Below are 13,830 nucleotides of genomic sequence, written 5' to 3' on the forward strand. Positions count from 1 at the left end.
TCGCCAAAAAAGGGAAAAAAAGCAACATTTGGTAAGGCTATGCTTACGGCCTTAGTGCATTAATAAACGAAAGTTGATTGACATTAGCGGCCAATACATGCCGAGTGTCTTCGGTAAACTCGGCGGAAGCGGAAAACAGTTGTACGCTGTGCAGATATATGTTCGGCTCGGGATCACAGCGGCGCATGGTTTTAGCTATATGCTAGTAGTTAACATATTCAAAGGTGTTCCAATTGTTCTTTCTGAAATCTCGATTTCCTGCAGCAAACTTGTTATCCTGCGGAATAAGTTGTCATGACATAAAGGGATTGTTTCTGTCACGTTGCACGAATTACCGTCCCAAATACAAATTATTTAAGAACAATAGGGGGAACAAAATCTATCTCAAGTGGGAAGCGCGCAAGTTGGCCAGTGAGCGCCAAAGCACAATAAAATGCGAGCGGACTTTCTGCAACAACGCATACTTTATTCTCGACTATCTACAATATGGTACAGAACGCTGTACATAACCGTTCATATCTACACATTTTTTTTTTTTTTTGCAAACCAGACAATTCAGCTGCTTTCATTCCTCTAATTGCAGCACATAATGGTTTGATGACAAGCTTTTCCTTTAGCTTCTTAGACTGATGACAAATATAGTCACACGAAAAACAAATGACCCAGTTGGCATAAAAACCAGCAAAGCAAGCATTGACAACACAGATTCCAAACAAACGCAGTTCAAAACGTCCTTGCCACAGCTAATTTCCTTCGATGCATTCCAGAACAGCAAAACAATGAGAGATCAGCAATATTGCCAAGCAAGCGTTAAAAGGAAAAAGCCCTTCATCACCTCACGCATCTCTAAAGTGTTTTCTCCGAGCCACGCTTTTGTTATTTACATGAGAACCTGTGCACTTGACTATTTACAGGCTGGCATTGCACTTTGTGGTTTTCCGGTCGTCCGCACATTGAGGAAGCAGGCGACATCTGGCACTCTGGGACAGCAGCACCTTTGGCACTCACACGTGTTAGGCTTAACAGTAGCTGGCCGCGCCGCTGCACTAGCGCCAAAGTTGGAAGCGGCGGCGCTCGGTCAGCGATTCGTAATCTGCCATGGCATATGCGATGTTGCATCATTCTTCTCAGGGGATTTTGAAGCATGCCTTGGTTGTATAAGAGAGGTGAATATTGTACCGAGATTGCGTGAGAGTTAAGCCATTATGGCTTTCTATCAGTGTTTCCCCTAGGAGGGTTGTCTCTGTAACGCGGAACATATAAGCGCATAAACTTCAAACAATCGTAACAACCAAGCCAGCGTTTCTTGATGCGGGTGCAGTTCACAATACACAGCGGCGTCACGGGGAAGAGAAACTCATCGAGCTTGTGAAAAGCATACATCACTAGCAGAAGCAAATGCGATTTCCAAGAGCAGACGGCACTTTCTGAAAGCACATGTCGTCTGCAAACGTCGTTTTCAAAGTAGGCACATCCAGAAGCAGGTGCCACTTCTAGAAGCACACATCACGTCTACATCCCGGCCCCTTCGGAAAGAGCAACTTCATTTCAGTGCAGCAAGAAGCACACCGTGTCTTCTGGAAGCAGGCGTCATCTCCAGTAACGAACGTCAGTCACTTTAGGCGCAGCACGCATCTCACAGAAGCAGAGTTCTTTTTGGCACGGGCACTAATCAGAGTAGTGTACACATGCTCGTCCCGTCCCTGATGGCACGGTCCCTCAGCTTCCTCCAGTACTGGAGCCTGGGTGCACACCTCAGCGTGGGCTTGCCCAGCATGCGCACTCCGATGAACATAAAATGGCCGCGTCCGGCGCGAGTGCCGCACTTGAGAGGGCGCTGCAAGACGGCCGCCATTTTTCTGTTGCTACCCGGCAGGAAGGCGGGCTCCTCGCTTGAGTCCCTATGGACGCGCGCCGCGGACACTGTGATCTCGGTGATGTCACGCCGGTGCAAGTGCCGCAATGAGGTGACCACTCCTTCAGCAACTGCGGGAAAAGAAAAGAATATATATTTTACTGAACACCGAAATAACCGCGACCCGATATATACAAGCAGTGACTGTAGGTTTCGATGGCTGGAAAGCGCTGTAAATTGAAGAACACCATACATTGGAAGATAACAGGAAAAAAGCTGGCTCGTATACCGCTTGCTTTGCACAAGACCTGCAGCCATTGAGAGGCGGCCCTTACTCTATACTTACTGAAATCGCAATCCCGGTCGTATACACCATCATGTGGATCATCGCGAATAATAAATAAAAAAAATGATATATCTATGCGCGCACCAGTTCCACCCACATCGCCCCGTGCAGTAAGCTGAACCGACAGAATCGAACCCAGACCGCGTCCTTAACGCCATCAAGCGTGTAAACGTTCCATACTTCCGTCGTTAAAACCCTAGATGTCATTGTTCGGCACACACATTTGAGAGACGTAAAGCGTGCTTATAGCAACGCCCACGACGCCACAAAGAAGTTTAATAATCGAGGGCCCGTCTGTCGGGATGCCGACGCCTGGTTACACTGCCTCAGCGAGCCCTAACAAAGGAACAGACCAGCCACTTCGTCACATATATTCCGAAGGCTAATGACCGAAGGCCTTCCCCAGGTCGAACCAGTCTGATCGGATGTCTCTATTGTGGTTATGCTAAGCAGGACCACTAGATGTCACTCGTTTCCACCACCAGGCCTTTGTGCGCCGACTCAGACCAGAGCCCTCCGCGACTACGGAACGAACGCGGTGCAGGAGCGAAGCCCTGAAAAGTGAAAGGGCGCCCAGCTTCCGCAACTCAGCGCGAGAGAAGACGGAGATAAGGAAAAAATACGACGTGTCCCGCGCAGTCCTTTTCACCACCTCCTGTGCACACAAGAGCGAAAAGAGGGCGCAGGCGGCGGGATAATCCGCTGGCGGTATTCAGTCAACAGATTCGGCGTTTGCGCAGCGATTCGAGTGTGTCGTCCCGGTTACGGCGGTTCGAAAAGCTCTGCCCCCCGCTGGTCCAGGCCGAGAGTCTGCTATGTGAATTCTCTGTGCTGACCCCACCTGGATGAAAGAAGGGGAAAAAGGTAACAGCGTGAAAAGAGGCTTGTCTCCTACCCTTATTCGTACAACGCGCCGTTGCTTTTTGACCCTGCTCGCTTGAGTATGCGCTGGACACCAGCAGAGGGCAGTGAGCAACAACTCCCACGCTTTCTCTCCTTTTCATTCCACAGCCCCGCCCCCATTTTCGGCTCTTTCATGGTCTGGAGCTTTAATCCCACAGAGCGGCCACTGTAGAGATGGCCTGGGCTAGCTGGGTAGGACTTTTCTATGAGCAGCGCGCCATCTATCGCGAGCCCCATTCCCCCTCCTCGATGGCTTGTCTGGGTCATACAGCTTGGGTAGTAACACGCATGGCAAAGGCTAGCTACAATGATCTGAATCCAAGCCGTGTCTCTGGTTTCCCGTTCGTGCTTCGCCCGAGACTCGGGAACCATCATGTAGTCGCAACACTGGGAGGCTCCTGTCTAGGCGGGAAGTGATGTCGCGTCCGCACGGGTCAGTGAACATCGCGGGCAGTGCGCTTCGAACGGGGTTTCCGTTTTCAATGGCGACCCGACCCGTAGGCCCTCGAGAATGCGAAAGGCAGGTGGGGCGTTCTAAAGACGGCTATGCCATTGAACTAGGGATTTTGCTGAAGTTATAAATGACATTCCGCAGGCCCAAGTCTGCACGTGTAAGCAAAGGCGCATTTCGAAATCCATGCATGGTCTTCAGCGCACGTTAAAGATCCCCAGGTGGTCGAAATTACTCCGTAGCCCTCCACTACAGCTCCCCTTTCTCTCTTTCCACTTTCACTCCTACCTTCCTCCCTTCCCTTACGGCGCGGTTCAGGTGTCCACAGAGCAAGTGTGACAGATACTGCGCCTTTCCCTTCCTGTGAACCAACCAACCAACCAATGCATGGTCTTCTGCATCACCATCTGCATGCCTGATGTCGTAGTTCTGTCCTTTCAATGCATGTTCTGAATGAAACTGACTACAAGAAAGGATCTGCCAGTTGTTTCTTTGGGCATTCGGTTAAGAAGTTCCCCTCTCCTATAATGCGCCTTGAGCCCCGGCCCTTCAATCCCCTGGAAACTCAAGACTACAGCCAAGGCATCCTCTGTCGCCACTTTTCCAAGGCTATAGTGCCCGCAGCTGCACGTGAGCTTGGAACTCAGCAAGTGACGCTAGGTGTCACGTACGATTTATCTAGAACTATTCGTTTTATATTATCACCGCAGATGAAGCGATTTGCAAACCTTAAGTTGTCTCAGAAGTCGTACTATTAGGCGGGCGTAAACGACGTAGGAAACAGCACACCTACGAGGCGAAACTGCCGACTAAGAATCGCGGTATGAATTTCCAATGCGTCGGCGTGTGTGAAGTTGCAAGCAGCAAAAAACTGCAAGGAAGTGTTAACAGCTAGACATGCGCACATATTCACAAATCGCGTCTAGTTTATCGGTATGATCGCCTAACTTAGGAGCCAACGAGCTTGCGGCGACAAAGATAAGCAGAAACCACTGGCAGGACCTATAATTCAAAAACGAGCAAGAAACTAGTCGAAGCTTCTTCCAGTCATCGACACAACCGTGCCGCTCCATTTATTTCTCTTCTCCAGGGCACCGTGAATGCGCACCGTTCTTTTCAGGGGGACCGGTGGAAACTCGAAATAAGTAAAAAGTTTCGCGAGTGATGCCCCAAGCTCGGGGTCCGAATGGTGGTCCCATAATGACTGTGTGCACGTTCTGAAGACGCCGCCATCCCCGAAGAGCTTTTTTTTTTTTCTTTTTTTCTTCGAGCCCAGCGCGCTGGCGTGCTCCCTCCAACAGGTCTCGAGCATTGTGCTCGCTCGAGCAGACGACTCGTTTCAGGCAGACGAAAACAAACACAACCGCAGCAGACGACGCCGTTGCCGCCTGGGCAGGCCGGTCCGCAGCAGGGCGGTTCACCGCTAGGCGTCGCCCCTTTCGAACAACAAACCTTTGCTGCACGCCGCGTTATTTGCAGTCCGCAGACAAGACGGGATGGGACGGAGAGGGGCGCCGCGCGGTACGTTCGTGAATCTGTCTCAAACCGGGCTCGGAACCATCGGTTTTCGTCCTTTGTGAAGCGAAAAGCGCGCGCTTGAGTGAGGGGCGTCGAGACTGTGCGGTGGCGTGGAAGTGGGGGGAGGGGAGGTCACTCGGGGGATGTTCGTCTCTCTTTGCTCGCATTATATTTGTGTTGGCTTGCGCTTCTCGGCGAGGGCGGAAGATGGCGCGCGCGCCGCTATTTGCTGTTGACGATGGCGACGGGGAGTTTGGGCGGGGGCGCTCTAGGAAGATTTCGCGCGCGTTCCTTTACCAGTATTCCTCCTTGTGTCTTGTGCTTTTCGAGTGGCTCGCCGCGCGTGTTTGCGTATCCGTTCGGCGACGCCCTTTTTCCATGAGAGGAAGAGAGTGTGTGGGGGAGAGAGATAGAGCACACTTCCACGGTATGTCGTCGTGAGTCGGCGTCTGGGCGGGACACGTCTCAGGATGTGGAATGAGAGGGTGGTGTCTCGCAAAGATATGGAATGAAGTAAAATAGCATCACACACGAACTGAAATGGCGAAGAACCAAACGCGTTAAGTTAGGATTTCTCGCTTTCTTTCACCGCGCTGATGGTCTCAGCAGAACCCCACAGATGGCCGACTTCGCAGCGGAAGCGGTGCCTTGGAGCTAAGTGAAAGGCAAATACTGGTGAAGCGAGGTTTTTTCTTTACGAAAAGCCGCTTTGTCACGAACACCGGCCCCAAAAAGGTTCGCAGACGGAGAATTACGCGGAAATTGACTATGGCGTAATTTTTTATCAACCTGCCACGCCTTTAACAACTGCTTTAAAAGACGTCGGTAAACCAAACGAAAAGGTTATGCAGGGCACTGCAACTTGGTTGTCACATTACATGTTTGCAGCGCGAAGCAGACTGAGCACAAGAAAGAGAACACATAAGAGAGTAAAAGTACATACTGTTCTGTCATGACACCACTTTAGACATGCAAGTATGCATCAAACAATTTCTCTGCTGCCCTTTGCCGATTCCCCGTGTGGGTATGTGTCGGATGTTATTTGACAAAGACAACATAGGTGTTATACGCACACAAAGACCAAGCCACGCGGTTGTGTCAGCAAACCAGTCTTTTTCTTTTTTTGTGTGTGATTCTTGGCGGTTTCAGTTTAGCGCGCAGTCATGTTTTCACCTCTCATGCCTTTCTTCCTTTATACATTCCAGGTTATATCAACAAAGCCTTATTGTGAGTTCAGCGCTCGTCCTGCGTTTTTTGCTGCTTTTTTTTAACCATCAACTCCCCGAAACTGCAATCCCTGCCAAAGTTAAATTTGTTGTTTGTGCTATTATAATAACGATGAAAATAAAAATTTGGAGGACGCTTAAAGGTCCACGGAAACGGCCCCCAAGAAACCACTGATAAACGTGTTCAGTGCGTAGAACACATCCTTTTGAGCATTAACGCAAAGTATAACTCCTTGGAACAAAGCCAGCGATTTATTATTAATTTTTAAAAACAGCGTTTTTTGAAATTCGCGGGCAGAGGAAATGTCGCTTGGCGGTGTCGCATGGAACTATTTCCTAATCCCGTGACGTCACGGGTCGGTTGACTGGCAAGGCTTGCTAGAAGCTGCCATTCGCTTCGGTCACTGCAACCATGACGTCACGAACACACTTCCGGTAGCTGCGAAAGTCGTCTGCTCGTGCGCTGCTCGAACTCTGTGCGGGCTGTTACAGCTCGCCGCCCTTATCGGTTAGGTGGCCATTGCCCATTAAGTGCAACAACCGAAGCGACGCAGGGATCGGCAGAACGAAGCTGCATTTACAAATATCTTATTTATATAACGTGGTTTCAGGAGTATCGGAGTGTCGTCCGACGAGGCGTCAACAGCACGGTCAAGCACCGCACGATGGCAGCACCTCCTTGACCGCCGTAAACACCGCCGCTGTGGCCCCTCCTCCCGCATACCGTTCGCGAACGACACGGCGGATCGTTAGCGCCGATGTCCGAAATAAAGCGTGCTAAAATTTGTTGGCGTATGGAATACTGAGCCGAATATCAAGTATGAAGCTCTCGTGAGGTTCGCTGACCAGCAGCAAATTGCTGATAAGAGCGATAGCCGTGATACAAGCTAGTTTCTGCTCAAGCCAGCTGCCGCTGGTGCATTTCGGCTGATCCGATCTGCTCGTACTAGCTATGCGTCGGCAGAGTTAATCCTATAATTATTTTACTATGGCAGGATAGGAATCACTATAAGGCGCAGTTTCATAAGTAGACGATTTACGACAGCGTTGATCATGTTCCAAAGCGTCGACCGCCGCGGCTTCGAAGCGAAACAATAGGCCTAGCGACGACTGGGGACGGTCACGCACGGCGCCGGCGTTCGCCGCGCTCGCACGTTCCACCCCCGCGGTAATTGTGTAACGTACCTCAGCCTGCTCGCGGCATCCCGTGCTGCAAGCGTTGCAAACTCGTGTACTTTCATAGCTAAGGCCGCGTATTTTTTTGGCGTTCTGCTCAGCAACAAGCCGTTCAAACGATACTGTAGGCACGACAAGGCTTCAGTACGCAGTCGCTGCGCTGTCGGCCGTAATCGAAGGCATCGGGAGGCACCATAATCTATACATCGATCTTTAAACGTGATACAGTGGGCAAATGAATAACTTTGTGAAGCAGACCCGCTCGTACGTTTCGCGCACTCGGGCGCCAACGAGTAGCTTCCGTCAACAGACGCCGTCATAACCTCGGTTAACGACGCAAACCGAGGTCGTCAAGCTCGGTTTGCGGTAACCGCGGTTAGTGGTGCAACCATGGTTTGGTCCGCCGTGTAACATAGGATAACCACGGGTTCGCGGTTACACTAACCGTCGCTGCGCGAACTGGCGAACTCCTCTGGCGTGTGCGAGCGAGGACGGGTTGGCGCGAGTACGCCAGCGAGCGAGCGCGCGGCAACCGGAAGTTCGTCGAAGTGACGTATGTCTGGGCGGAGTTTTGAACTTGCTTGTATTCTTTGTTTTTTTATGGCTCCCTTCGGCGTACGAGTTGAGGGGGAAAATTGGAAGGGTCATTTTTAATCGCCGATATCTCTGGTGTTGCAGAAGCTAGATCGAAAATTTTTGGTGGTTCAATAACTAACAGTGTTATGGCGTTGTTTACCCTTCTTGGTGACCCCTTTCTGGGGACCTTTAAGCTTCGCCTTCAAGAGTGGAACGCGATAGCGTTATTGCACCTCGTTCGCACCGCCCACTCATTCGCTCGGTATGCCCTTGAGTCACACAAAGACATAGTTTTCATACTCAACACTTGTGCACTGTACAACTTTTTTCTAATTATTTGTTCAAACAAGTGCTTCTCACAATCTACATTATCGCACTGTGTTGTGCATACTACAACGTTTCTTGCTCCCGTGTTCCTTTAGCGTTCACACGCACTGAGTATGTCGGAGGTGGTGGTGGCGGAAACGTTTATTGGTTAATTGGTCGAATCTCGTCTTAAAACTTTATTCTAAGCTATACAATTACATCATCCCATGTGAAGCTCAGCCATCAAACAGAGATCTAGCTGATTCCTCACGTGGACAAAATAATTTTTGCGCAAGTGAACCATGCGTGGCTTTAACACATAAGAAATATGGCTTACGTGCTCATCATCCCCTTTTCCTGTTCACAAGCTACGTGTGTACATCTTTAAAGGGGGAAAGAAGGAAAGCTGCAACTAATTTTTGTTTTTATATATATATAGAAATTTTCCCGCCATTCGATTCAAGGCCGTGATGTAAGAGTGAGTCTGAGATCGCATTCTGTAAATTGCGGTGTAACAGAGAAAAAAAAAGAAAGAAAGAAAAGAAACGTAAGCTCCCGTGTGAAATCGGAAGGTGATGGCGACACATGTAAAGTTTTCGTCAAAAGTGTACGGATCCCTGTGGGTCTGCCTCAGAGCCCCTTTGTGCGGCTTGTATTGCATTTCCAATGTTGGTGAGCGATGTTTTGTCCAACCAAATGGGAAGGACGTCTACTAATGCTAAATCAGCGCCACTACACGGCACAGAAGCAGACCACCTGGACATTACACTTTTGGTTTGGCTTGGTTTGTGGGGTCCCAAAGCGACTCAGGCTATGAGAGACGCCGTAGTGGAGAACTCCGGAAATTTCGACCACCTGGGGTTCTTTAACGTGCACTCGCATCGCACAGGACACGGGGGCCTTGCTTTTCGCCTCCACCGAAAAGCTGCCGCCGCGGCCGGAATTCGATCCCGCGTCCTTAGGCACAGTAGTCGAGCGCCGTAACCACTGCGCGACTTTGCACTCTTGACGAAGGCTATGCTTATTTTCGTTCCCTCCTATCTTATTAAAAGGCTTCATCCCACCTGCCCATCTGTCGTTAGAATTCGTAATCTAACCCACAGAGCAAAGCAACTTAGATCGGTCCCCAGTGAAACCCTTTATTCTTACGTCATGTTTTGCTTTATTGAAGAAAGAGCAATGTTTCATGGCTACAGTGTTCCCTGATGCTGGCTGCGGCCGCCCAGGCAACGTGCAACTCCTCGAGATAAGTTGCACGCCTGCAAAGAAACCCGCGCCTGCGTTTCTGTTCCATCGGCGCGAGGGACGGGGCGTGTCGCGGACTCCGTCCACAGTGCCTCGGTCGGCTGAACTCCCTTGGAATCCCAGATTAGTCAGCCGCGGTGCAACTACGGGCGAGGTGTGTGCGCGGTGGTTTTTCACCCCCAGGTGCAACGGCGCGTGAATAAACTGCTTTCTACGAACCGCCCCGCATCACCGAGAATTTATTTGGCATGTAATTAAAGGTTGGGCTCCACCGAGAGACGGTGAATTCGCATTGACCGTGTTCGCTGGTGATGGGGACTGCCTGCTAAGCGGCGGTGTGGTGGCAATTCGGATGACACAGACGGTTAATTATAACCATCACTGTCAAGTATAGCACAGTCTATAACCACGTGCTTACTACCGGACAAATGCGTTTCTCACTGAACTCCTTCCATAGATCATCCTATTCCCGCAATCTTCGAATCTTCCCACAATATGACGTCACTGAGCTAGCGACGTCACGTCCGAGTTGTCCGCATAATAATACATCCCTTTTCAGGGTGGTATACCTTGCATGAGAGAAGTACTAAATTGTAGCTCAATGCTTGGCACGCTTGCTGTCAAAACACGGTACGAGCCGATGGCGCCAAAAATGAACTCCAGTTTCGGACAAACGATGCCGACTCATGATCGCAGCAGCAGGATTCAAGTCATAGGACACGGTGAGGGAATAGACGGCCGTGACTTGTACAACGCGGATGGCGGGGGAGGGAGCAAAAATCTGGATTTATACAGCAGCGCGTCCATTCCAACCAGGCGGGTTCCTTACCATCTGTTTCGTGCCCACGCTTATAATCGCCGCCCGCAACCCTCTTCTTGGCGGCGTGCGCTGCGAAGGTTCTCGCTGGGCGTTCTCCGTTTCCACACCGTCGCTTCGGATACTAGAACCAGCACGGTAAGCATCCCTCTTTTAAGCGACTCGGGAGTGGCGCAGAGCCGCGGCTGTGCGGGCGACGCCGGCCGAGAACACCTGCGGCGCGCTCGTGACGTTTCGAAAGTCGCGTGCAGCTGACCCCTGACCCCCCGCCGCCGCATGACCTCTCTCCGAGCTCAACCGACCAACCCAACAAGCCGACGCCAGCGCGGCGTCCCAATCTCTTTTCTTGCATGCTTGCACTTAGGCCTAATCTGACCCCCGGCAACAACCGGTTTCCGGCCCGGCAACGCAGCCAAGACGCGGGCACGCGCGCGCGCGTGTTCGCGTCGTCTGCGCTTTTTATTCTTGCTTGGTCCGTCTCTTCTTTCCGTCTGCATACATCTTGTTCGTCTGCCGCCATTGCAACTCCGGCTTTGCTTGCGCTTCACTGCGTTTCGTCCACTTCATTCGTCCACGCAAGGGTGATACGATGCGTCGGCCGCCCTTCTTTGGCGAGCCGAGCTCGCGCTGACGGCGGTTGATTTGCATTGGGGGGTGGGGGATGCTTGCTTGGCCTTGTGTGGGAGAGGCATTTGTGTGGGCCGGCGGGACACTTAAACGCCACTCATGATGATGCCGCACCGTCTTCGGTCAGCTGCGGCCGGGGTCAGCATCCTCGTGCCGCATTTAAAGCGGCAATCAAGCACGCGCCCGTCTCCTCTCGCGAGACCTCGGAGAGATCGTGATCAGAGAACGAGATTTCTCGGGATCGCTGACGGCGGTCACCTGTTCTCGCCGAGTGAGAGCTATGGTGGGTATGTGAGCCGCACCTGTTGCCCGCTAGGAGTCACACGTGACCTTTTAGCGAGTGGAGGAAAGAGAGGATGTCACGGGTGCAATACCTAGCGTGGCGAGGATCGAGAAATTTATGGATTCTCTTTTGAAGAGGTACCACGGGCTATTTTCGCACATCCATTCATGTGGACTGGACAGGCTGCGTCCTTTGTTTAGGTTGTTAGGCGGTATGTTAAGGATTTTGTTTTTTTTTTCAAGATCCGCATAAAACAACGCTTAACACTAAGAGAAGCACATCGACCAAAAATCTGGTTTAACTACGGTTAAGCCTAATGGTGTAGCGAAAGATGCGGCCCCCTGGCTACGCTAAGGTTCAGCTTATAGTGGAGCACACAGGTTAGGCAACGCCTTAAACTCAATGAAGACACTCCTATGATCAGTGAGACTTAGTTTCCACCCTTTCAATTACATGATTTGAATCTACAATGCTTCGCTGTCCAGGCTACTTCCCCACTGCGTTGTAGTGGCTGGTTGCTGCTTGCTCAACTCCAGTAGAAACCGCTGTTCCGCACCCTCGATGAATGCAGGATCACGCTGAGATTAAAGTCCCCCGTAAGGAGAACCAGCTCCCGGTCGGCACGGCTAGACAACCCGCTAGCCACTACGGCTAGGGCAGTCTGGGCACTCGCAGCAGTGGCTTTGGCCTGGGCAGCAGCACTCGACGCCTCGTCTCCTGTCATTCTTCTCCTCCTTCTGTATCTTCAGACCGACGTTTTCGCAAGGCTTCATTTCGGCGGTGCTCTGCCAGCCTCCTGCTCCATCGCCCTACTGCCAGCGTCTCAGCTGTCTACCCGTATATTATATACCTCCTCGCATCACGTGATTATCGAACGGCGCGACGCGCCGCGGAGCATACGGTCGCCGTGCCATGCCTACGGCACGAACTCCCGGCCCAGCTCTCGGTCTATACCACGTGACAGTTGCTAGGCAACGCGCTGCCACGGTGCCACGCCGACGGTTTGAAAACCTAGCGCAGTAGCTTTCGCTACAAAATCCACACCTTAAACCTCAGACTCAATACCTCCGAGAATATATCGGTATAAGCCCACGAATCCACAAGCCGTTGTGCTCCATATTTAGCACAGAGAACGAGACAGAGAGCTTGAAAATAAGAAATGGTGACAAAGCAAGAGGGAAGTGTGCAGATGGACGTACCAGATTCAATAACTGAACGTGTGTATAAGCCTGTGCATCTGATAATTTAAATAAAAACAACGCCCGCAGAAAAAAAAAACGGGAGTCCGAATATATCGAATTATTGTTTATATCGAACAGTCAGAATATATGCAAAAATATAGGTAAGTTGTTTGTCTTTACCAAACTCTCATTAGGGGGAGCATTCGGTATATGGAACGAGGCGTTGCATTTCTACGAGTGGGGCTTTTCTTAACGACGCTATCTTTTTTATTTTGTGTGTGTGTGTGTGTGTGTGTGTGTGTGTGTGTGTGTGTGTGTGTGTGTGTGTGTGTGTGTGTGTGTGTGTGTACAGAGACGGGTCAGCCGCAGCCTTGGGAACCTGGTGGCAGCGCTAGGATACCGCGTGACGAGGTGTGCTTGAGGGCAGCCTTCAGTCTCTTATGTTCCGTGCCACACTGCTGCCATGCGCATAGACAGCGTCACTTCTAGAAGGGTGTCACTTGCGTGGGTGTACTGTATTCTTGCTTCAAGATTCAAAACTATCTGATCTATCGCACATGCGATTTTCGATACAGAGATTTCGTGTCCCCTTCATTTAGATTCAATGCACTAAAGATCACCAACTAGCCCAACTTTCCGCTTTAAGTTGTCCCCTTCGTGTTCGGTCTACCGGGGTTCGACTGCACAACCATGTGCCACAAAGCACAGTGATGATCCGAAAAGAACACCCTGAACGAAGTCCGGCTACTACACAATGACCATAAACGTCACCCACTGAAATGCGTTTACTATTAGCGCGATAGACTGACCGCTGCCATGAACGAGCCATCGAGTGTGACTGAGGAAACGGCGTGAAAACGGTCAAGGTTGCGCACGAAACAACGCCCCACCATACCGCAGTATTGTTTCTTCGGCCAAGGTCGAGTAAAATACGGCAGGCACGAATACCAGGGATACAAGCACAACTTGCGAGCTAGATGGAAAAGCTTTCGCTTAGCACTCGAAGGCGGAGAGGGAAAAAAATGTGAACGGACACAGCCAAAGGGAACCGTACGTATGACGTGCACGAAAGAAAACTCGCGGGCCACAGCAAGAGACAAATGAAACAGCGCTACAACACTCGGCGCGAGCACATCTCTGAAAGATAGGCACTCGCGTCCTGTTAAACGAGACAAAATATCGCCGGGCAGACTACACACAGGGATGTTCAGACCATGGGAACGCTCTGAAGTGTGTGAGAAAAAAAAAAAAAAAAGGAAAGTCGTACACAATGCGTAAGTGACGTGGGGAATGGTCGCGGTAGTGTCTATAACATACACG

General features: G+C 50.9%; 1 protein-coding gene across 2 annotated transcripts in view; it reads right to left on the bottom strand.

The window, feature by feature from the left end:
* Positions 1-447: 447 nt before the first annotated feature.
* LOC146190140 (meteorin-like protein) overlaps positions 448-13,830 on the bottom strand; it is a 60,126-nt gene continuing 46,743 nt past the window's right edge. For both annotated transcript variants that reach the window (XM_084604868.1, XM_084604869.1), the window contains exon 5: positions 448-1,986. In XM_084604868.1, coding sequence (XP_084460994.1) covers positions 1,673-1,986 — 314 coding nt within the window. In that variant the 3' untranslated portion in view covers positions 448-1,672. The remainder of the gene's footprint in view (positions 1,987-13,830) is intronic.

This window comes from Amblyomma maculatum, chromosome 5 (genome assembly GCF_055883805.1).
Source record: "Amblyomma maculatum isolate TAMU_Amacu chromosome 5, ASM5588380v1, whole genome shotgun sequence".
NCBI lineage: Eukaryota > Metazoa > Arthropoda > Arachnida > Ixodida > Ixodidae > Amblyomma > Amblyomma maculatum.